Genomic DNA, 14,508 nt, shown 5'->3' on the forward strand with positions numbered 1-14,508 from the left:
AATAAAGGTAAAGGGGAAAAAATGAATAAATATATGGTCACTTTCAAAAAATAATAAAATAAAATAAAACATTTGTCTTTATTAAATTAAATAAAGTATGTGTTTTATTTAAAAAAATATGTAATAAATGACTCAACGTAAAATAAGGGCATCGCATTATATCGTAAAAATGTAAAAAAAAAAACCTTATAAAGTCCCTTAAAGGACCTTTAACGAGGCTACAAACCTCAGTGGGAAACATTAAAACTACTTTTACAGGGACTTTAATTGTTCGGGAACGCTCGGAAACGCTCGTGTGTTGTCGGCGGAGTCAGAGGGCGAGAGAGAGAGAGCGAGCGCGAGCACCATTCATTACACACACACACACACACACACCTGGTGTGACCGAGGACAGATTATCCGCAGACAGACGCGGCTTCACGCAGGTGAGTCCGCACTCCTGCGTCTCTCTCTGGAGTAACTTTTTTATATGCACGGTTTTTGTCGACTTTTCATCCGCAAAGTTGCAACTTTTAACGCAGGAGGCTACTTTTTTGGGCGACTACATGAAAGAAAAGTGCGTGTTTCGAGTGGAAAAGACAAAGTTTCACTTTAGTTTTCTCTTCACCTGGCAACAACAGTAGCAGAGGGCGGTTTGTTTTATTCACCTCAGGAATGCGGGGTCGTTGTTAGGAGAGAGACTTCAGCTATCAGACTATCAGCTTTTTCTTTTCTTTTTTTTTTTAAAGTTTGTTTTTCAGCCACTGTGCGCGCGAGGAGGGACTTCAAAGAGAGGAAATGGCAACAGGAGGCTTTAAATCAAACGCCACCACAGACTTTCTGGAGGAATGGAAGGCGAAGCGGGAGAAAATGAGAGCCAAAATGCTGGGGGACATTGCGGCAGCGACTGGCGCTCCGCTCGGCTCCGCCGCCGCAAACAGCCGTAGTCACCCCGCCGCTGCTGGGGCTCATGCACCGGGCACCGAGCTCACCAACAACGGCAATCCGGAGCGGAGCGCCTCCTCCGGGAACTGCTTCCCTTCCTCGTACGCGGTGTCGCGCTCCTCCTCCGCCACTGCTCTGCGGAGACCCGAGGAGGAGGCGCACCTCCACCACCACCACCACCATCAACAACAACAACAACAACAACAACAGCAACTACAGCAACCACCTTCACCTTCACCTGCCGCCGCCGTGGTCACGCCGGTGAGCCACCTGAAGAAGGCCCCGCCTCAGGCGGACATGGCTCCGTGCGCGTCCCCGGACTCGAGCCCTGCGGCCTGCGCCGAGCACGACGGCAAGGAGAGTCCGTCACCGGGCAAAGGCAAGGACAAGAAGAGCAGCGGTCCCAGCGCGAGGAAGGGCAAAGGTCAGATCGAGAAGAGGAAGCTGCGGGAGAAGAGGAGGTCAACCGGTGTGGTCAGCATGCCGTCCAATGAGGTAAGAGCCCCTGCAGACACACTCGCATCAGGTCAAAGGTCAGAGGTCAAATACACATTCCATTCTTACCGAAAACCGCATTGGGGCTGCGATGATTAATCAAGTACCAAATGAATCGTCTACTATTTTGATAATTGATTAATTGACTTTAGTTAAAACAAGTTTTCAGATTTTCCAGCTTCTTTAAGGAGAACTACTGGATTAAGATTAAGATTAAAAACGTGTGTTCATTTTTGAAGGATAACTACGAAAACAAACGACAGGATGTAGCCTTCACTAGTTTCCGGTACTAATCTGGATTAAGTGCAAACCCTCTTAACCCAGAGGTGGATGACGACGATTGATCAGTGGTGGTCAGTTATTGTGTTACGCTCACAAATGTGTGTAAAAGCTTGATTTTTGTGTTGTTTTTTTAAAATCAGTGTCTTTGGCCACGTTGTTTTCTCACTTTCCAACACATCACCTTGTTGGCTCTCTCTCCTTTAATGTGTGTGTGTGTGTGTGTGTGTGTTAGATCTATAGTAATTTTGTTATTTATTTCCCAAAAGTCTCCAAATTCCTCCCATACGTGCGTCTGCTCCAATCGAGTCTCCGCTGTAACTGAAACAAACGCAGTTCTCAGATATTGTGGAGGAAAAGGAAAAGAGGGAGGAGGAGGTGTGTTTGTGAACTTGTATTTGTTACCTCGTGAGGACCGTCACTGGCGCTGACCTTGTCAGGACCCGTGGTCGTCCTCATGAGACCAAAAGTGAATCTACATGATTTGAGTTGTGGTTAGATTAAAGTTGACAGTGTCCTAAGAAGAATAGCTGCGTGTGTGTGTGTGTGTGTAGAAGACTGTAAGGACAAGTTTAGTTCTTATCTGTCTTTGTGAGGACATTTTTGTCTGGTCCTCGCAACTTAAAAGGGTTAAGACTTTTGAGGGTTAAGACTTACACTTAGACTGGGTTAGAGTTAGGCATTTAGTTCTCATAGTTAAGGTAAGGGGATTCAGTCTAAGTGTCCTTGCTTAATATGCTACCTTTTAGAAGACATTTTGTCTGGTACTCCCAATTTAAAAGGCCTTTTGGAGGGTTAAGACTTGGGTTAAGGGTCAGGATTAGGTCAAGGTTTAGGGTTAAACATCTGGTTGTGATGGTTAAGGTCAGTATCAGGGGTAAAGGGGTTTAGTCTTTGTCCTTGCTTAGTATGCTATCTTTTTTGAGGACATTTTTGTCCACCCTCACAACTTAAAAGGCCTTTTGGAGGGTTAAGACCTCGATTTAGGTTAAGGGTTAGGGTTAAGCATGTAGTTGTGATGGTAAAGGTCAGGGTAAGGGGCTTTAGCCTGAGTGTCCTTGCTCAGTATGCTTCTCTTTTTGAGGACATTTGTCCTCCCAACTTGGGTTGAGGATCATGGTTAGGTTAAGGGTTTACACATCTATTGCTGGTGGTTAAGATAAGGGTAAGGGGATTTAGTCTGAGTGTCCTTGTTTTGTGTGCTAACTTTTTAAGGACATTTTGTCTGGTCCTCCCATGTTTAAAGGCCCTTTTCTAAGAGGTAAGACAAGTCAGGGTTCGACTTGGGTTAAAGTTAAGGGTTAGCCATGTAGTTGTAGTGGTTAAGATAAGGGTTAAGGGGATATAGTATGCTATATTTGTGAGGACATTTTGTCTGGTTCTCCCAAATTAAAATACCTTTTTGAGGACGAAGACTTGGTTTTAAAGTCAGGGTTCGACTTGGGTTTCAGTTAAGGGTTAGGCATGTAGTTTGTGATGGTTAAGTTTAAGGGGTTTAGGTGCGTTGTGTCCTTGCTAAGAATGCTGTACAACCCTGTGTGTGTGTGTGTGTGTGTTGGCTGCCGGTGCTGCAGCCTCTATTGTTATTGACTTTAAATCAAGTCAGACTCTCTCACCTAATTCCTGTGGCTTGGCCTCAGACCGGACGTCTGTGATGAAGCCAAGTTTCAGTGATTATGTGAACAAAACACACACTTTTCCCAAAAATGATCTAAGAAATACACGACTACATGTTGTTGTTATTATTAATAAGCTGAGGTGGTGATTTTTAGAAGTACTTTCTCTCTCCCTTGTATGTGACAGCCTCCCCCGGGCTCCCATCGCCCTCAGGGTAGAATCAGTCCTGGACTGGGACCAGGTTGTCAGTCCACGGTGGTCAGATCCACATCCTGTTATTAGCTGCTGCTGCTGCTGCTGAGCAAAGCCGTTTGAAAGCTGTGGGAGGGCTTTAGCGCTCCGGGGCCCGAGCCAGATATGTGAGATGGAGCCCACAGTGCAGCTGATTATCAAGTAAAGTGGGTGAACGCACTGTTATCGGAGGAGGAGGAGGAGGAGCTAATCTGTGCGTGCGAGGCAACTTTCACAACTAAAGCAGCCAAAACAAGTCCAGTTGTTGTGGTGTAGACCCCGTGGTTCTCACACTGTGGTGTGCGCACCACCGGTGGTACGCAAGCTTACTCCACGGCGGTACATGGACTTTAAGTCAAAGTGTTTGGATTTCAGTGTTTTTTGGCTGTGAAAAAAAAAGAATTAAGTTTAATTTAACTCGAGAATATAAATAAATTGTCATTGTTGTGTGTTTGGTTTAAAGTGATTTCAGTGGAATTTTGTTTCCCCCCCGGATGATTAATCCTTTGAGGAATCTCTGCACTGTTTTGGTTTCATGCTTTTTATTGGATTAATGTGATATTTTTTAATCTTCTTCTTCTTCTTCGTCTTGTCTCGAACACATGATGTGATCTTGTACTCGGGACGTTTTACTTTGACAGCACCTCATTTTTGTGGCAACTGCACAGAATCCCTGACACCATGTTATTAATAGTTAATGCAAAGCAGCAGTGATGAATTCATTAATAAGGAAGCAAATGCTAAATTAATCGTTGGTAATTGGTCAATCAGTGAGTGTTTTCTCTTCCAGAGAAATATTTCCTCTTCTCTCTAAACACTAGATAGATTAACAGTGACTGAAATGGTCCTGTTACTCAGTTAGTTTAGTTTATTGTAAGAGAAGAGGCTTGGTTAGGGTTAGTGTTAGGTAATTAGAGTTACACCAAGATTTATATTTACATAGATTTGGAATAGAATCGTAAAATAAACATTAAATGCAGTTAAAAAGAGGTATAAAATTGTGCAAAATAAACAATAAATGCAGTTAAAATTACCTTTTAAAATACACATTAAATACAGTAAAATGACATATAGAAATTGTGCAAAATAAACATTAAGCAGTAAAAAAAATGTAAACAAATTGTCCAAAACATATAAAAATAATATATCGTGTGTGTGTGTGTGTGTGTGTATATGTATATTAAAAAAATATATAAACAAATTTTGAAATTTTTTGAAAAAATCCATCAAATTTGTAAGATTTAATCTTTTTTTTTTTAAAAGACATATAAAGGTTTTGCAAAAAAAGCATGTTACTGCAGGTGCAGCTAGCATCATGTGGTTACCATGGTAATTTAAACCAATACGTTCACTTTCAATGTCAGGAATTGTTCCATCGTTTTACCGTGACGCCAGTAACTGTCGCGTCCCTCGTCACATGTTTCTATTTCCTCCACCTGTTGCCCGTATGAAGGAGTGCATCGTTCAAACGTGGGCTCGCTCACACAGTCTCCCCCTTTTGTGAAGTGAATGCGAGTGGACAGGTGTGAACAGAGATGCCTGGGATTATCTCTGTGCAGGAGAATAATGGCTGCCGTGGCCACAGTGGAACCCAATCTTCTGCCCGTCGAGGTCATAGCGGCGCGATAAAAGCTCTGCTCTGCTTCTTTTTCTTTCTTTTTTTTATAGCACGGCACCAAATCAATACGACTTCCTGAATTCCAGGGAGGCTTGACCTTTCTCTCACCTCTGCTCCACACAAAGGGAAGCACGAAACTGGACTTTATGTTTTTTAACCGATATGTTGATATGATTAAACTGCAGAGGCCATTTATTTATTTAATTTTCTGTACAAACGGACAAAACCTTATCTTACCTTAAGAGCACGCCACGCTCCCTTGGCGCATACTGTCAAATTAGAGGTTTATGCTGATTTGTGGAGATGTGGGGGATGATGCTTTGGTGAAGTACATCTACAACTGTCAGCGCTATTCCAAGACCCCTGCAACACTGCCACTAGAAATCCTTTATTTAAAGGCCAACTGTGTGTTCTTGTGTCTCGATATTAATCATCCACATGTGTGTCTGTGGGCTCTCATGAATAGAATCATTAAAAAAAAGACAAAATCCCCGCGGTCCTGCTGGATGTGAACGCTGCAGATCCTCAACTGGAAAAAACTGAACACATCCAAGTCTTTTAAGACTCGCAGTGAGACGTTTATTGCTGCAATGTTTGGGTTCTTAACCTTTCGTCAGACAAAACCATGGAGGGGGGGGAAAAAAAACAAAAGCAGATAAAGTTACATCATGGATTTAATTCTCGGGTTTAAAGGCCAACAAACAGGGTTTTTTCCTCCGTGGTTGTTGATCTGCGCTGTTGACGTCCAACAGGACCTCTGGGATTTTTCGGTGTATTTCCTCTCTTGTAAACTTGTCAGCGCTCATTTCTTGTCACATCTGTAGCGTCACGTGACTTTTACTGTAGGAGCCAACGCGGCGTTCAGGCTCGTATGTATCCAGGGACGAGACGATGCCAATTTTTTGTGTCCGATACCGCTATCGATACCGATATTTCCCAATACAGACTGTGATTTTATTAAAATTAAATTCTAAATTCTCCAACTGTGTAACAAATACTGTTCTCTCCCAGAAGGAACAGATAAACAGCTTTTGGATTGTATCAGATTCTATATTTTTACCTGTCCGATATCTGATACAGGGATTTTGACCAGTATCGGTCCAATAATACCGATACCGATTCCCATCCCAGTTGCATTTAAAGGGAAAAGGACTTGGTATTGTGGATCTTTGATATCTTTGATAGCTATGATGGATGGATAAATGGATAGGTTGGTACATACAGTATCAAGCTGCCCCGCTCATCAAGCATTAAAACCGGATAGTCATCCGAGCCAAGACCTGGCGTCCCCTGAACCGGCTGACACTCCAACTCCCCTTGTCCGACGGGCCTTTCAGCTGTGAACCAGACATGTCCGAGGAGGCTGTAGCGTCGTTCTCTTCTCCTTTTGGTCGGAATGCGTCCTGTTCCCTGCGTCCAGACTTGTACCGCCACCCGATGGTGAATTGGGGACACTGCAGGACCCTGAAGCGCGGGCATACCAGGGTCTTTACCGTGCCTCTGGGACACCTGGCAACACCTACTGTAATGATTTTGAGTTGAAGTTTTGCAACTACATTTACAAACTGAAAATATGATTAGAAAATGTAGTGTTTGTCCAGCCGAGGAAAACTTGACCAAACGTCTGAAAAATTTAGATTTGACGTCACACACAGATGGTAAAAACGTCGACGTTTCAAAGAGTTTGAACACCAAGTTCAAAGTCTTTTTTCTTATCTGGGTCACTGCTCTTCAGTCATGTGTGTTCAGGAGCAGACAGTCGATTATTACTGAAGAACAACACTCCTCCTCCTCCTCGTCTTACTCAGCACAAGAATGCACTGTCGAGCAAAACCTGCACAAAATCCTCAAGCACTGACGCTGTGTGAGCAGCACGTCTCCAGAATAATTGTGAGACAGTGTATGTGTTGTGAGTGTGTGTGTGTTTGCCTTCAGGCTGATTCCACTCTCTCAGATTACTGTGAACTTTATCCCCAAAAGTCCGGTCAACTGAGGTTAATGTAGTCGACTTCAGGAAGAACGGCTGCTTTAACTTTCTACGTTTCCTGACAGAGGAGAAGAGACGGCGCGTCCCTTCCGTGTGCTGCGTCTCCAGTGACACACGTTTGTCCGTCTATCTGGTTAATCTTTAACTGGATCTGTGCGCTAACACAACCAGGACGCACATGTTTGTCCATCCTGGTCGCTTTACAATTACAAGTCAGTCTTTACCTTCGCCGCAAATCATGTTGGATTTGTCCTTTCTGTACAACACGAACATGAATTAATTCAGTGTTTTGCTAAAGTGTTTGTATCGTGTCGTAGTTTTTAAAGTGCTTTAAGGCATTTAAGGTTGGAGACAAAGTCGAGACCTTAAATGCTGTGGTGACATTACAGTGTGTTTTAGTGTCGTTATGGAGACCGTTTGCTGAGTTTTGATGCTGTTATGGGGACATTCTGGCAAGTTTGAATGCTGTCCTCTGGATATTTGAGTGTGTTTTAATGCCGTTATAGGGACATTCTGGTGTGTTTTTAATGCCATTATGGGGACATTCTGGTGTGTTTTTATGCCGTTATGGGGACAAATTGCCATTATGGGGTGTGTTTATTATGGGGACATTCTGGTGTGTTTTATGCCTATGGGGACATTCTGGTGTGTTTTATGCTATGGGGACATTCTGGTGTGTTTTTATGCGTTATGGGGACATTCTGGTGTTTTTTATGCCATCATGGGGACATTCTGTGTGTTTTTATGCCGCTATGGGGACATTCTGGTGTGTTTTTATGCCGCTATGGGGACATTCTGGTGTGTTTTGATGCCCTATGGGGCATTTGGTGTGTTTAATGCCATTATGGGACATTCTGGTGTGTTTAATGCCATTATGGGGACATTCTGGTGTTTAGTGCCATTATGGGGACATTCTGGTGTGTTTTAGTCGTTATGGGGACATTCTGGTGTGTTTTGCCTGGGGACATTCTGGTGTTTTAGTGCTGGTGTGTTTAGTGTCGTATGGGGATATTCTGGTGTGTTTAGTGCCATTATGGGCACATTCTGGTGTGTTAAATGCCATTATGGGGACATTCTGGTGTGTTTTAGTGCTGTCATGGGGACATTCTGGTGTGTTTAGTGCCGTTATGGTGACATTCTGGTGTGTTTAGTGCCGTTATAGGGACATTCTGGTGTGCTTTAGTGCCGTTATAGGGACATTCTGGTGTGCTTTAGTGCCATTATGGGGACATTCTAGTGTGTTTTATTACTGTTTTGTGTTTTATTGCCATTATGGGGTTATTCTGGACATACTGGTGTGTTTTTATGCAGTTGTGGGGACACAACACATAACACATTTTAATGCTGTGACAGTGTGTTTTAGTGCTGTTATGTGTTTTAGTGCTGTTGTGGGGACATTGTGTTGCGCTTTAATCTAGTTCTAATATTGGACCATGCTGGAGTGTGTTCTGAAGCTGTGTTGTGACATGTTTTCATGCTGTGACGCGACAGTGTTTTCATGCTTTTATGGGCACATCCTGGTGTGACTTAACACCGGGACCTGACATGTTTTGACACAGTGATGCGGTTTCGCCTTTGATTCTTTGACACAGTGGGTTTTTAATGCTGGAACATTATGAAGGGGGGGAAAAAAATAACCATGATATTTTCATACACACATCAGTCAACGTGTAGATGATGAATAATGTAAATTTCAGTCCTGAGACGTGAGCTCACGCATATCTGTGGTTTGCAGGAACGTGTGTGCACTAAAACATTCAACAATAAAGGTCCCAGACGAAGCACAAATCATCAATCTGCAGAAATCAGACGCGGTAAAGTCCTTCCGATTAAAACTGGTTTAACCCTGCGTTCGACATAACCCGTGTTAATATTTAACCAAATCTACTTTGACTGTTGTCTCGCTGTCAGACTGATTAGGGTTGTCCTCGTCTGACCTTGGATTCCGTCCGTTGTCCGTTGTTTTGTTTTACTTTTATGGAATTAACTCACACAGTGAACGTTAAGATGGCAAAAGTTTGACATAAGAAGTCAAGTGGCTCTTATTTTGAAAGCCAGGTTGAAAGGAAGTGGTGCTATATAAGATCGGGTGCTCGTCTGTTGTGTATGAAGACGGCAAACGTACAGGTCAGCTGCTCACTGGTCAGCGTCTGTTTTGCTTCTCGCGGAACATACGTCGTAACACAAGTTACGTGACCCCGAATGTCGCGTGTAAAGTAAAGTTAGAATGATAATTCACGGATTCAAACTTCTGCGAACAATCACGTTGTTGAAACACATGCGAGACATATTTTTCAGCACCATCATCAAAAGAAGAGACATCTTTTCGAGCTGGAGAAACTATGTCGATGTTTACGTGCACAGGGACCGTCTACAAAGTGCAGCGCCTGGGGGGGGGAAAAAAGAAAGATATTTTAAAAATACACTGACTGCACGTATAGATGACAGATATGTGTCTTCTGGTTTCAGATTTTCCCCTCTTACTCCCAAAAAAAGCATGAAGATGTCAATTGTTGTTGATTTGCAGACAGTTTTTTATCGTTTTTTGGTTTCATTTTGAAAAAAAAACTCGTTTGAACGAATGATGCACGGATTCTGAGAGTCCACATTCCCCAGAGACTCTTTAACAGCGCTAACTCGATGTTAATGGAGGCGTGCGGAGATAAACCATGAGCAGGTTCATGCTCTGCTCTGCTTCATCCGCCTGTTTTGTTGTTGTTGTTGTTGTGGAACTTTGTGTTCTTAGCTGCCGGGTGTGTTGTGTCACTTTGACACACACAAACACACACAGCAGGGAGGCTGCCGGTGGATTAGAGGAGTGGGCGAGCACATGTTGTGGGTTTTTTTTTTGTCGGACATTCCTGTGTTTGCTGGCGACAGAGGGGGAAGTTGTGAGTCAGCGCTAATCAGGCCACTCTGCATGATTAGGCAGTTTGGAGCTTTTCCATTTGTGTTCATTAAAGTAGAATTTACTGACAGAGACGTTTACCTCCCCCCCCACCCCATTCTTCAGATTCTGGTTCTTGATAACATTTCAATTAAAAACCAGAGAACACAACTTTCTCTCTCTGAGGCTGAATAATCCTTCACCAGATTTTTCTGTGGCTGATGCTGATTTTTCTTTGAAATCAGGGGCGGTTTTAGTGGAGCCATAGACTGTATTCTGCAGATTTTATCTGTTTACTGATAACAAATAGTACAAGAAAAGTTCAGTAACAGTTTATTAAACAACAATAATTCTCTGTCGGCACTGCAGTGCAATCATACAGTATAAGTTTTTTTCTGAATTGGCAGCATTTATCCAGTATATGGGTACACAAATGTGCAATTTATGATAATTTGTCATTTAATATTAAAAATATCAAATATTGGCCATTTTAGTGTCTAATATTCATATTAAAAAATAACATTTGTATTGAATTCTCAGGGATATGTCAACTTTTCTGCATTTTACTGGAACAGTTCAATTAAAAAGCAGAGAATAGTACACTCTGAAGATGAATAATCCTTCACCAGGTTGTCTGATATGTCATTAAACAACAATAATTGTCTGTCAGCACTGAAGTGCAATCATGTACAATAGTATGTATGTATGAACTAAATATTAAATATATTTAAATTGGGTATTTTTTTGTGAATTGGCAGCATTTATCCAGTTTCTAGGAACAAAAATGTTCAATTTTATAATAATTTGCTGGTTTTTATTATTAAAAATGGCAAATATTGGACATTTTAGTGTCTATTATTACTGCTAAAAACTTTTTTTGCATTCTCAGGGAATATGTCAACTTTTCCAGTTTGAAAGTTTCCAGAATTACTCCTCCATACCTCATCTTCCAAGAATTGTATTTGGCCACTTTTTCTGAAAAGTTTTAAATCCTACCTCAGTTTCAGACTTGAAACCCAACTCAGGTCCAGATTTGATGGTATTCGAGTCTCTGATGCAGCTCATAAAGTTTGACAAATTTACTTTTAACAAGCTGGAATAAAAATGTCAACGCGTGGTTCACAGAAACTCGAAAAAAATTATTATTAGAACAAGACATATGAGGTTTTTCCTGTTAGTCATTTTCAGCTGAAATCAAAAATATTCTATGACTTTTAATTCTTTGCCCAGTGGCTGTTTTTGTGAAACCACGTCTGTGTTACATGAAAAGGACACAGAATTGGAAAAACAGCTCAGCGAAAGCAGCTCAGGAATGCAGCAGATCCCGTGAAATCGAATAAATATGTGGCTCCAAACGCGCCGAGAGCTCCAAAAGCCTTGATCTCTAAACCTTTTTCTGCCCAACGGAGCAGCGTGGACTCGGCAGTGAGGAGACCAGTCTTCACCCGTTAACTCTTTGTGACACTCGTCGTACTGGATTTAGAGAAATCACTTGTGAAATCTACACGTGTGTTTGTTTCCCTTGCGGGATGCTTTCAATTTCCTCATTTTCAGAAATGTCAGAAAACTGGAGAAACGCACAGGAATTGATGGGAATAAACCGAAAATACAACCATTTAGGGCTTTAAGTGGTGTAACGGGCACTTCATCAAGTTTTACAGACGCTTTTAAGTCGCCTTTTGACAAAAAAACAAAATAATAGAACGAAAAACAAAGAAAGGAATCGTTACTCGTTATTGTTCGTCTCTATGCAGACGATTCACTCCTCTTTATAATAAACCACCAAAAAAGCATCTGCTGAAGATTCACGTCGCTTCTCATAACGGAATAGACATCGCAAATATGTCACAAAACTGGACAAACGCACAACAATTGAGGGGAATTAATGGAAAATGGTGTATTTGTTGTGACCGTGAAGAGTTAATAGGCATTTGTAAAGGTTTTACCGACGCTTTCACTGACTTAAGTCGACTTTTATGACGTACAGGAGCAAAAAGAGAAAGTGCCATGAACACAGATGACGGCAACAAAGTGATCGAAACAAAATGAAAACCGGGTGGGTTTTATTCTGCAAATAACACACAATAACAAGTAAAAAGCATTAAAATCTTTGAAATACGTCAGTAGACGTCATGTCAGAGTGTGTATTTTTGCACTAAAATAGCATGACGTTCTGGAAACACTTGCACCTGTGTCTGTGTTTTACAGTCTTTGAAGTACATGGAAGTTTGAAGGTGGATTCATTCATTCATTCAGTCAGTCTGTTATTTCCTTGTGAGTTTGCAGTGATGATGATGAAACTCACTCCTGGTGTCAGAACCAGTCGTACCGGCTCCTTCCACCCGTGAGGACGCTGCGTCTCACATGTCTCTGCATGACTTTCACACAAAGTTAAATGAATCCTGAACCTCACGTTGATGTCAGTCACTCACAGTTGGTGTCGTCTGTGTCGTCGAATCCGGCTCGCGATGTCCTTTTTAGCGGGTTATTGTGAAGGTGAATAAACAACATAATGAGCTTGGTTTCCTTGGCAACAGTAGAGGATTCTTACTGTTTTTTTTAATATTGTCACCCTGACATTGTGTCGCTGTTGTGGTTTTGTGTCTTTTGTCTGTGAGGGATTTTGTGGATTGAGACGCAAAAGAATATTCTAGAAACGTTTTACTGCAGGTTCCACAGCATTTACAATGTAAAGAAGAATCTAAACAAACTGTACTAAGTCTGAAACAGTTAAGTGATTAGTATTTAAGTGTTTTTTTTTCAGTTTCAGGTCATTAAATTAACCAAAATAATCTCTTACTATATTGAGTGGTTTCTTTTGACAATTAAATCAATTTATCTGATTTTTCAGCTTCTTCTATGTGAATTTTTTTTGCTCCGTATCAGAAATAAATCATTAAAACTTGAGTATTTTTGGTTTGTGGACATAATTTTGAAGTTTTTAATTAACATTTTCTGACATTTTATGGCCCAAACAATCAACCTCCTTTACTTAACAGAGAAAATTACTCTAGGATTATCCGTGCTGGAAATAATCATTAGTTGCAGTAACCCTTTCTATGACGACCTGAATTTTGAGTCATGCTGAAAGTATGTGAATTCTTAACTGGTCCATGTGGGTCACGACACATTACTGTTTTTATGTTCATGACACGAGTCAGTTTGTGACTGTCACATCACAAAGGTCAGAGGGTGAGAGTTTCCCTGAGACACGATCGAGCGCGTTTATGATCTAAAACGTTTCTATAGCAACACCTAAACAAACACACCGATCGTCAGTTGTCAGTCTTTGACAGTGACGGTTACACCCTGAGAGTGAACTGTTTAATGAAAACAGGTTTGTCTTTTACACGGTTCTCTACATTATCACTTAAACTTAAGAGTTCTATTCTGGAAGTAACGTTTAAAAACATTTAATAACAACCTCAGTGCTGTACAGACGGAACAAATACTCAAAATTCAAAGTTTTTATTCATAAACTACACTTTAAATCAAGTCGAACTTTATTTGTATAGCATCAAATCACATAATAATCACATAATAAAAACCTACTTTTATCCATGTTATTTCAAACGTATACATCTTGAAAATATTGAGTTTTGTTTTGTAAAATAATACATACGTTAGTGTTTATATATTTCCTCAGATGTGTTTTCACCTGTAGATATAAGTTTTGTACATGGTGCAAAATATGATAAAGAGACGGCGACAGTGTAGGGACCTCTCGTGTATCCCCCATTTTTTCCTTTCACCACAACCTGTCTAGGCAGATAGCCACACATCTTTGAGTCTGGCTATTTCTTCCTGTTAAAGGGAGTTCTTTTGTTTCTCTCCACTGATGCCTACGGTGTTTCTCTTCTCTCTATAATATGATAAAGGCTTTTGTCTTACTATGTACAGAGCCTTGAGATAATGTATGTAGTGATTTGTACAAGTAAAATTGAATAGAATAGAAGTGGCGGAGGCATTTTGACTCGTTAACGCCTAAGCCTCAAAATGTCCACCTGGACTTTTTATTTTAACCATAAAAGCACCAGAAATTTGAAAGTGATTTTGCCCATTTTTCCAGAATAACTTTCAATATCTGGCAGTTATTTACAATGGACAAATTTAGAAAAAAAACACTGTTGTTGTACGTGAACACCAGATTTTGCGTGTTAAATTTGAAATTTAGTAAGTCTGTCTCAATGTCCAAAAACAGGCCTCTCTGGTGACTAGCTTCTTATAGCATATAGCATTTGGGTCACACACGTTTTAAATAAAAAGTTTGGTAAACTGTGTTTAAAGGCCGAACGTCATTGACGTCATTTGACCCAAATCCATGTGATTATGTGTGTTTGTCTCAGTCGGGTTGAATATTCCCGACAGAGAACGTCGTCAAACCGGTCCGACGTCAAACAAAAACCTTCACCTGTGTCACTTTCTGGGCCTTTTTTCCACCTCTTCTTCACACTCAGATTCATCCTCATC

The 14,508-nt window shown here is 41.2% G+C and overlaps 1 protein-coding gene across 1 annotated transcript in view; it reads left to right on the plus strand.

Annotated features, from left to right (window-relative positions):
- The first annotated feature begins 359 nt into the window (after positions 1–359).
- Positions 360–14,508, plus strand: part of pawr (PRKC, apoptosis, WT1, regulator) — a 64,214-nt gene continuing 50,065 nt past the window's right edge. Inside the window, exon 1 of the mRNA XM_044020673.1 lies at positions 360–1,419. Within this exon, the coding sequence (XP_043876608.1) occupies positions 778–1,419 (642 nt within the window). The 5' untranslated portion in view covers positions 360–777. The remainder of the gene's footprint in view (positions 1,420–14,508) is intronic.

This window comes from Solea senegalensis, linkage group LG3 (assembly GCF_019176455.1).
Source record: "Solea senegalensis isolate Sse05_10M linkage group LG3, IFAPA_SoseM_1, whole genome shotgun sequence".
Classification (NCBI taxonomy): domain Eukaryota; kingdom Metazoa; phylum Chordata; class Actinopteri; order Pleuronectiformes; family Soleidae; genus Solea; species Solea senegalensis.